The sequence below is a fragment of the Chenopodium quinoa genome, unplaced genomic scaffold (assembly GCF_001683475.1).
Source record: "Chenopodium quinoa cultivar QQ74 unplaced genomic scaffold, ASM168347v1, whole genome shotgun sequence".
Classification (NCBI taxonomy): Eukaryota; Viridiplantae; Streptophyta; class Magnoliopsida; order Caryophyllales; family Amaranthaceae; genus Chenopodium; species Chenopodium quinoa.
The window spans coordinates 589,877-599,912 of record NW_018743206.1 but is presented as its reverse complement, the minus strand read 5'-3'; the positions used below and the strand labels follow the sequence as shown (position 1 = coordinate 599,912).

General features: G+C 34.9%; 2 protein-coding genes across 5 annotated transcripts; one reads left to right on the top strand and one right to left on the bottom strand.

The window, feature by feature from the left end:
• Window positions 1–580: 580 nt before the first annotated feature.
• On the bottom strand, window positions 581–1,126 carry LOC110734077. Its single transcript, XM_021914139.1, has one exon. It carries the CDS (start codon window positions 1,124–1,126, stop codon window positions 581–583), a length of 546 nt encoding a protein of 181 aa, XP_021769831.1.
• A 1,827-nt stretch (window positions 1,127–2,953) lies between these two features.
• Window positions 2,954–9,683, top strand: LOC110734018 (protein GRAVITROPIC IN THE LIGHT 1-like). 4 transcript variants are annotated; one of them, XM_021914076.1, is made up of 3 exons: window positions 2,954–3,288; window positions 3,800–3,892; window positions 7,719–9,683. In XM_021914076.1, the coding sequence occupies exon 3, from the start codon at window positions 7,719–7,721 to the stop codon at window positions 9,141–9,143; it is 1,425 nt and encodes a 474-aa protein (XP_021769768.1). In that variant the 5' UTR covers window positions 2,954–3,288; window positions 3,800–3,892; the 3' UTR covers window positions 9,144–9,683. The 4 variants fall into 4 exon arrangements, with proteins under 4 accessions (XP_021769768.1, XP_021769767.1, XP_021769769.1 ...); XM_021914075.1 differs by having other exon boundaries at window positions 3,797–3,892; XM_021914077.1 differs by lacking the exons at window positions 2,954–3,288; window positions 3,800–3,892 and adding an exon at window positions 5,254–6,070.
• Window positions 9,684–10,036: the final 353 nt, after the last annotated feature.

Below are 10,036 nucleotides of genomic sequence, written 5' to 3'. Positions count from 1 at the left end.
AACATAAGTCTAATACTTAAAACTGACATAAAACAATATAGTTTTAATTATTCCCTTCTGGGGCAGTGAAGAAATCAGCAACTTCTAAATGAGTTGTACTGCCAAAATCAAAATTATTCCCTTCCGGGAAAGTAAGGAAATCATCAACATCAAATTGATTGGCATTGCCAAAATCAAAATTACCTTCACCATCTTCAAGAACAAGGTTTGCCTTAACTTTCTTTCCTTTCTTCAATGATTCTTGGTAAGGTTCAATAAGATGCTTTGGAGTTCTACAAACCCGAGACTAATGACCTTTTCCTCCACAACGGTAACATATATTGTTATCACTTTTCTCTTTATCATCCCTACGTTCCCACTTCTGGTGGGAATGTGAGTTTGTGAAATGATCTCCACGACTTCTACCATATCCACGTCCACGACCCCGGCCGCGCCACTGGCCACGACCACGACCTCTACCTCGACCACTACTGCTGGAATGGTCTCTGTTTTTAGTTTCTTTCCCGTTATGGGTTGTCACATTCGCTTCAGGGAATGGAGTAGAGTCAGTAGGACGTGATTCATGATTCATGATTTTTCATTAACACTCGTTATTTTGCTCAGCCACAAGAAGACAAGATATTAATTCAGAATATTTCTTAAAACCTTTTTCTCTATATTGTGTCTGCAGGACAATATTATTAGCATGGAAAGTGGAGTATGTCTTTTCAAGCATTTCTGCATCAGTAATATTTTCTCCACATAATTTCAATTGAGAAGTTATTTTAAACATAGCTGAGTTATATTCACTAACATATTTAAAATCTTGCAATCTCAAATTCAACCATTCGTAACGAGCTCTAGGGAGTATCACTATTTTTTGGTGGTCATACCTTTCTTTTAGATTACTCCAAAGGATTTGTGGGTCTTTCACAGTTAAATATTCATTTTTGAGCCTTTCATGGAGGTGATGGCGAAGAAAAATAATGGCTTTAGCCTTATCTTGAGGTGTTGCCTTATTAGCCTCTTTGATTGTTTCACCAATCCCTTTAGCATCAAGGTGTGTTTCAGCATCTAACACCCATGATAAATAATTCTTTCCGGAAATATCAAGGGCCACAAATTCAAGTTTGGCAAGATTCGACATTATTCACTATATAAAATAACATTAAAAAAATAAGTATATATAAATAGTATCCAAAATATGTATTAAACGTTATAATCATGCATAAATAAACCTGGTACAAATCATGCATAAATAAGAACGAAATAGAAGATGAGAACGTTAGCATGGAGAAAAATAAGAATGGAACCTTAAATTATATATCATGCTCTATATTCGTTATATATGTTGATATTCCAATAAATAAGCATGCAAAAGTAGATAAATGTTAAATTATAATTGTTATGGGCTGCGATCATACTTACATGATAATAATAATAGGGGATTCTAGATAAATGTTTGGTAATCCTACTCAGTTGACTAGCAATGGTGTTGATAACGTGTTAAATATGGAAGAGAAAATATAGAGAGATGAGGGAAGATTGTTACGTTGTATTTCATATTCCATCTAGTACGGGATATATATAATGTACATTACCTAGGGTTCCATCAATAGATAAGACCAAATACCCAACTCTAGAATGTTCTAGATTGTACATGGGATAATAGTCATCCATATTTAGATATTATCATAACATTCCCTCCGTATTCTAATAAGTGTTACATTTTTTTTTTTGGTAAAAAACTACATTTAAATATTATATCTATCTCTTCTCAAGGTCTACAACTGAACCCACAATATTTTTTTAAAAAAATATATCTTTCGTCTCACATTCATTACTTTTTAATAAGCTATAAACTCCATTATCTTTTTCTTTTACAAGGGTAGTTAGAGCGAGTATTAAGAAATTGTAAAAAAAAACTCTTTCTTTTACAATTTTTTTAATACTCGCTCTAACTACCTCATTTATCTCTTATTTGATTAAAGTCAATTAAATTGCCTAAAACTATAAGCCGATCAAATTATAACATTTATTAAAACATGGAGGGTGTACAATGCATGTGAAAAATTTAAGGGTAGTGTAGGAAGCACAATGATAAAGTAAAAAATGTGAGGGGATAATGGTACATATTATACAAAAATAGTAACATAAACAATATTTTAACTTAAAAAAAAAAAACGGGAACTATAATATGAGACGAAGGGAGATAAAGTTATAATTCCATTCCGTTAAAAAAAAGAATAATGTGGCTTACCTCTGGCTCATCCGCAAGATTCAACGACTTGGCTCATCCTTTCAGTATTGTAGCATACATAAGGCGGATCGTCAGCACGTTCATCGAGCACATCTAATTGCCAGGGAAGCGGCGGTTAATTTTATTTGCTTTAGTATTAGTATGTAATCTGTTTGTATCCTTTGTCAAAAAAAAAAAAAAAAAAAAAGAAAAAGAAAAAGTAAAGACCTGATCTGAATTACTAAACTGAATTAATTAGAGCTAAACTAAACTGATTTTAGCTTAATCGAGCTGAACTATTTATAAGAGAAAGAAATTAGAAATCAAACTAAGCTAAAATTAAGCCGAAGAAAATAAACCCTTACTTATATAATTCCCTTGATAATAAAGTACGTACGAGTATAAAGTTATAAACAATCAAATATAATTGGGGAAAATAGAGGTAGTGGGTGGATGTAAAGAAAACGAAAACTCATACGAAAACACACCTGCATAATTAGTACTCGTAGTATAATACTCCGCTGTACACAACAATCCTCAAGTCCTCGTAACTCAACTAACTCGAAATTCCAAATCTACCCTCACCGCCTTTCCGAACGTTACTCACACATCCAATAAAACCCTCTGTAAAACTCATAAAATACCAAGGTTAATTCCGTAAATTCGACCATACAAATTGCCCTGTAATATTGACTAAAACCTAAGCCCCTTTTTAATTCCCCAATCACCCCTTCTTTCTCTCTGTCCGAAACCTTTTCTCCGCAAAAAACACTTCCTCCCGCTTTCTCTCTTTCTCTCTCCTCTGATCTCCGCCATTTTTCTCTCTCCTCGAGCTCGGTACTTTCTCTCTCTAAAAGCTCAAATATTACTCAGGAAGTCGATTTTTTCTTTTTTTTTTTGGTGAAATTGATTGAAGTTCGTTGATTGTTCATCCGATTTTGCGTTAATTAATTTGAGGCGGACGAAACATTTCGCAATTTAGGGTTGGTAAAACATCTGAAATCGAAGTTCGTTGAATTTTTCGTTTTCGACACTTCACCAAACTATCGACAAAAATATCGTAATTTTCGGTAAGACCAACGACATTGTGTTTACTCAACTTTTCCGTAATTTTTTTTGAATTTTCTTTTATTTGTTTCCAGCAAATTATTCGCCATTATTGCAGCATTTAACTCGCTTTAATCTGCATTTTCTTCACTTTCGGCGCTTTTTCCTTCGAATAATAATCTTACGTCAATTTTTTTTTTTAATTAACATTCGAAGTCAAATACTATCGAATACGACGTTTTTGAAAATGTCAAAAATCATTTCATTTTCAAAATTGCTCAAATTTACGAATACAAGTTTAAAAAAATTCTTCAAAATTTTTAAATTAATTCCAAAATAAAATTTTCATTACAATTTTACTGTATTTACTGGAATATTATTTATTTTGTTTAATATTAATTGCTATTACCAAACTATGGTAGATTTGTTTGTTTGTTTTTTTTTAAAAAAAACTTAATTGTTTTTGAATAAAGTGACGTCGTTTTGTAAGGTAACTGCTGTAGCTGAATTGTTGTTTTTGTTTGTATTTAGCAGGCGCCCTGCGTAAGAGACAGTGAGAGAAATGTCCTGTTGAAAGGCTAAGTTACGGCAGAAACCACGCGCAATTTATCGTCACATTTTTTCAAGGTGAAAGAACGAATTTCTTTCTCTATCTTTTGTTTTTAATTTATTTATTCTGAATTTTTTCTAAGTAATATGAGCCGTACACGTGTCCACTATAATTTATTGGCCGTATATGTACATGTATCAGAACATATATTTGTTCACACGCCCAAGTTTAATTCGGTTTTTAAAGATGAAATCTTGACCGTACATCAGGGTTTGGTATTGCCACGTGGAGGAATCGTGGAGATTGTGTTGTTGCAATCGTTGGATTTTGATTGATGTGTATTTAAAGCATTTTTTATCTTGATATAAATGAATCTTGACTATGTTGTTCTAAATCTAATGGTTGATTGAAGAGTTGTTTTTTGAAATATATTTTGGGGAAAATATGTATGCAAGAAAACTAGAAACATTAAGCTTTGACCGTAATACTACTAATGGACACATAATTTTATTATTCTAACTTTCTAAACTAATACCATTAGAGGAAATTGTATTTAGTTTTTATACGGAGTACTCCCTCCGTCTCTAAATTACATTCCTCTTTCTCTCTATTATGTGAGGAATAAATGCTAGAAAGAGGAATGTAATTTAGGGACGGAGGGAGTAGTACTTTTCAACTTTTAAGGGTAGGTTTCTAAGAAACTTGCAATGTAAAGCAAATGACAGAGTTGTAATTAAATTAGAGCTATTTAATTACAACAACGATCCTGAACCGTACCTCAACTCTCACGGTTTTTTTGATTCGATATTTGCGGGTTAGATACTTTAAGAGTGAGAGAAAAGGGTAAGGGATCTCTACCCTTATAGTGTCTCTAATGGGGATTGAACTTCCAACCTTGAGGTTGGAAGGTGATAATCATAACACCAAACCAAGCTAAACATGGTGGGAATATATGATATATGAATAAGAGTTTTTCATACGTCTAAAGATTAATTGTACCCTGTATATTTGTAGATATATCAGTTGTCTGTGTAGCTTTATGATCATCATTTTATAGTTTTTGTCCATATGTTTAGAGTGATTAATGATATGGCTTAATGCACATCTTCGTCTGAGTTAGGGTCTGTTTTCTTCAATAAGTTCAGCTAAGTTCTTAATTTCCTTCTCTCGTAAAATTTAGTTTAGCGGGGTTCAGTTTAGTCAATCAGAACAGACCCTTAAAGTATATGATAAAATCAAGGTAATTTGTTTAGTTAATACAGATAACTTCATTTTTAAACTCAAAAAGAGCCATAACTTGTAATATACGAGTACTTCACATCATTTTCTTTACGTTGGGTCAAATATAGATATGGGTCCCACTTGAACTTGACAAAAATATGATAATAATTATATTCAGATGCAGTATATATTGTCCATGTACAGAAGGGAATCCCTGACGAAATTGGGAGGGGGGGAAGGGGGGCTGAGGGGTCCTGCTTTTATTAATGCAGAAGTGGGTCACAGTGACTCATAGTGACACTGTGACAATTGACGGACCAAAAATACTAAATGCATGCATATTTTATTTTCCAATTTTTTTTTCATGGGATACTTTTTGGACGTATGAATGTATATGGGTGGGAGTTTACATTACAGGAATTTTTTGAGTGCGTCAAAGAATCTAAATAGATCTATTTTCTGAAGCTATTAGACAAAGTTATATAACATCCAGAAAATAAAGTTTGTAGTAGTACCGAAAAAAGGTAAAGCTAAAGTTGGGATGTTCCGCCTCACATTATTTTAGATCTACCCTTATCTTTGTTTATTGCAAGTTGTCTTTCTCTATATAATATACCCGGGGTAATCATTATAATAGTATTTTTTTTTTTTTTTTTTTTTTTTTTTGCCTTTTCTTGCTAGTATAATATTTTACTGTATCTAATTAGTAGAACTGTAGAAGTGAAAATAAACAGTAGTTAGCTAAAATCATTTCATTCCCCGGTGGTTTTAGTGTAAATTTTGTGCTATAATAATAAATCTTGAATTATTAAACTTAATTGCCTTTCAATTTACTGTTGATTTTTTTGACCTTAGAATTATTTTAATGTGGGTTAATGGGAGACATGTTTTCAACATATTCGCAACTCTACATTAGCTAGTGATAAAATTGTGCTCATTTAGACTGTTTTCAGCGTAATTGATGCCAACGGTGGGATCATATTGGATGTGGAATGATGATTGCACTGTCATGAGATTAGAGAAATACTCACTTGGTATGTTGGGGAAACAACCTTTTACTAGTTTGATTTGATTTAAGTAATTTGATCTTGAACCCCACCCTCTAATCGGACAGAAGTGACACTTGATGGTGAATGGCAACTGTGATCACTGATCAACACCAAATTAACAGCTAGCATTCATGAATTGATTATAGGAGATCATTAAGCAATTAATCTAGTAGTATGGATCCTGTTGATGCTTGTTTTTTTTTGCTTGCTTACTTGTTTGCTCAATAAACATTTGAATATTCTGGGTATTGTATTGTGTTTATCTCACAAAAAAAAAATCTTTCAATGGTCAAATAAGACGGTGCACCTATGGTCCTCTTGTGCTTTTCTGACCTAATTTCTCCTTTTTTTATCCCTTTGGAGGATGGCCTTTGTGTGTTTTGTGATTTCATAAAATGTTATTATATGCCTGTGAAGTGGGAATTCTTGTCTTTGGAAGGCCAAAAGTTGGAAGCTAACACTAGCTATTGTTTATTCTTCACTTGCCATTAGAGTTTAGAGGAGTTTTTTAAGTTACAATAGGGTTAGGGATTGAAGGTTGAGGTTTATTGGCTTGTAATTTGTGTTTGGTGCATCATTTGCCCCCACAAAATTATGATAAAAACTTGCACATAAGAACTAATATAATTTTTTTTATTAGGCTCTAGTGTAGGCTGATGGTCTATGAGGCTTGTTGATGTCTCTTTTTGATTTTTGTACTCAAGATATATGGTCAAATAATCCATTATTCATCCTTGGTCTTGCAGTGTCATAATAACATAATAATTTACTGATTCTTAAATTGCTTTCATAGGATTCTACTATAATTTTGTTCTCAAACTATGGCCTTGTTCTTTTTATATGAACACTCGGTTCAAGGAATCTTAAATTATAAAATAGTCAATTTTTTGTTTGCTAGTTTGTGAAATCGACAGAAATGGCAATAACCGAGATGTGCTCATCTCGTCTTAATACTCTAGCTGCTGCGAAATTATAAAATAGTAATGTTTAAACTATGTCTGATCTTGGAAACTCAACCAGCATCCTTCCTTTTTTCAGATTGGATTTAGCTTGTTTAGGAAGCATTTGGATCAATTTACAAATTATATGTGGGTCAAGCTTTGCCATATGTACTATCTGTGTGCAGCATTGTAGTGTGGAGATTGATAATTATTGTTTATGGAAGCTACAAGTACAACTTGTATGTGGTTGATATCTCTGGTTCAAATCTGTAGCCTTGCATAGATTATGTCAATCTAACCAAGGCACCTTCATGTTCTTTGGGCTAAATTTTTGGCACGCTTTTTATGTGGTATCTTTGTGCATATGCATTTCTGAGCTCTGTTTTTTAGTTTGCTCTGCTCTTCTTGTTCCTCTTGTCTCCATGTTCATTTTCCTTTTGCCTGGTCCTATCTTCCACCTTTTTTTGCACTTTATAAGAAAGCAATTGTGAACCCTCAAAGGCTAAATAAAGTATGTATATCTTGTGTAATGGCTTCGATCTAAGTATAAAGCAAATCTTACTTTTTCTTTTTGATATATATTCTCATAACTATAATCATTGCAACTCCTTTGTGGTGCTTGGTTGTTGATTTGCTTGCCAAATACTATGCAATTTTTGTTTTAACTCTGTTTATTCTGTTCCTTATTCCAGATGGATTCAGTTAAGCGGCCAGCAACCACTCCAAGTAAGAGTAGGATAGCTCGAGCAATTTCAAAGGTTCTGCATGTTCGTGCAGTAACTGGAATTACCCCATCCGATGGACTACAAAGAGTCAAAACAAAAGAAAAGATCCAGGAGGTAAAACCGCAAGAAAAGATCTGGGAGTCGAAGCCTCATGATAAGTCCAGGGAGATGAAACCTCAGGAAAAAATCAAAGCTGAGCTAGTTCATGTTGTTCACTGCAAATTGGGGGAGAAACAAGATGAAGAGGTTGCCAATAGGGTTGCTCGCGAAGCTGTTCTTGCTAAAGTATTTGCCAGCATTTCATCTATCAAAGCTGCCTATGCTCAATTACAATTTGCACAATCTCCCTATGATGCCGAAGGAATTCAATCTTCTGATGAGATGGTGGTCTCTGAGTTGAAGACTTTATCAGAGGTAAAACAGTGTTTCACAAAGAAACAGTTTGATCCACTCCCTGAAAAGGGTTTACTCACATATGAGTTGCTAGAGCAGAAGAACATGGTGAAAACTTATGGGATTACGGCAAAAAAATTAGAGTATGAGGTCAAGCTGAAAGAGTCCGAAATCACATTCCTAAAGGAGAAACTAGAGGAATTCAAGAAAGATAACAGGTTGATTGAGAAAAGACTAAATGCTAGTGGCTCACTTGCTGTCCTGGACAATCTTCACATGTCAGGATTAAGTCCCAACCATTTCATCCCCGTTCTCAGGCATACAGTAAGATCTATTCGGACATTTGTGAAGCTAATGGTCAATGAGATGCAGTCTGCCGGGTGGAATCTGGAGGCAGCGGCTAATGTTATCCATCCCAGTGTTTCATACTGGAAACAAGAGCACAGATGCTTCACGTTCGAGTCATTTGTGAGCAAAGAAATGTTCGACAGTTTCCACATTCCTAACTTTGCACTCCCTAATGAATCATTACCAGAACATAAGCAGCGGCGAAGGTTGTTTTTCGAGAGATTCACCGAGTTGAAGTCAGTTAAAGCAAAGGATTATCTATGCCAGAAGCCCAAGTCAACATTTGGAAAGTTTTGTCGAGCCAAATACCTGAGGCTAGTGCACCCAAAGATGGAGTCATCCTTCTTTGGAAACTTGACCCAGAGAAACCTTGTGAATTCTGGTGATTACCCAGATACTGCCTTCTTTACCTCATTTGCAGAAATGGCTAAGAGGGTATGGCTCCTTCATTGCTTGGCATTCTCTTTCGACCCTGTGGCCTCAATCTTCCAGTTCAAGAAAAGGTGTCGGTTCTCTGAGGTTTACATGGAAAGTGTCTCAGATGAGGCTTTCTTACCAGAAGCCGAACCATGTGTTGCCTTCACAGTAGTACCTGGGTTCAAGATCGGTAAAACTATTATCCAGTCTCAGGTGTATCTCTCTGGTGCGTAACACTTACACACGCCATGCCGGTGGGAGGGTCTTTTGAGATCTGATCGGACAGTGTAGATTCGGTCGAAACAGGAAAGCGGTGTGGGGCCCACAATACATAACTGGATGCCATTGATTTTGGGTCTTGTAGATCAATTATGGAGAAATGAAAAGATTACGGTGTCTCCTTTTTTGTTGCGTGGTTGCTGCAATGCTGAGTGTGATGTGGGGACTGAGGCTTGCTGTGCAACATGGTAACTTGGGCCATTTTGTCCCTTAATCTGTGGCTTTTTAAAAATGTTCCAATGCAAAAAAAGGCGCATTGGACCGTTGTGGGCATTGGGAAGATATAATGCAGGAATAGTTTAAGTTTTCCTTAAAAAAAATTATCATTTTGCCCAAATTTTGTTAATATCTAGGTCGGAAATGGGCTACTTACTCTTCGTTGTACTCGTAATATGTTGGCACCAATTTAAAACATGCTATGTTTCCTGTAACCCTGTATATGAAAAAGAAGTTTAGGAGTTTATTTGAATGTGCAAATCGCTTATTTTTGTGCCACTGCATGTGCATCTTCACTTGCCTCTATATACGAAAGCCCCTCTCCCCCCTAGACACACGGATCAATGACGCCTCGAGTCCTCGATATGATCTTGACTTGTTTTTGAAAGTTTGAAAATTGTTGGCTTTGAGGCTAGATCAAATACTAGGCATGAGCTTGTTTTCCTTCAAAATAAAGATAGTAGTTTTGTTACTGATTGTGGTGTCATGGTTGTTATCTATGCCATCAAGGTTTCACTGACTAGTTACTGATTGTGGTGTTCCTCAAAAACCACTAAGAAAAAACGCACTAAAAATATTTGCCTTATGTACCTAATACTTTCCGTTTCATATTATTTACAACAAAGAAAGAT

Coding starts and splice junctions, on each gene's coding strand:
- LOC110734077 (XM_021914139.1), bottom strand. CDS start 1,126: ATGTCGAATCTTGCCAAACTTGAATTTGTGGCCCTTGATATTTCCGGA.
- LOC110734018 (XM_021914074.1), top strand. CDS start 7,080: ATGTCTGATCTTGGAAACTCAACCAGCATCCTTCCTTTTTTCAGATTG. Junction 7,266..7,718: donor GGAAGCTACAAGTACAACTT/GTATGTGGTTGA, acceptor TCCTTATTCCAG/ATGGATTCAGTTAAGCGGCC.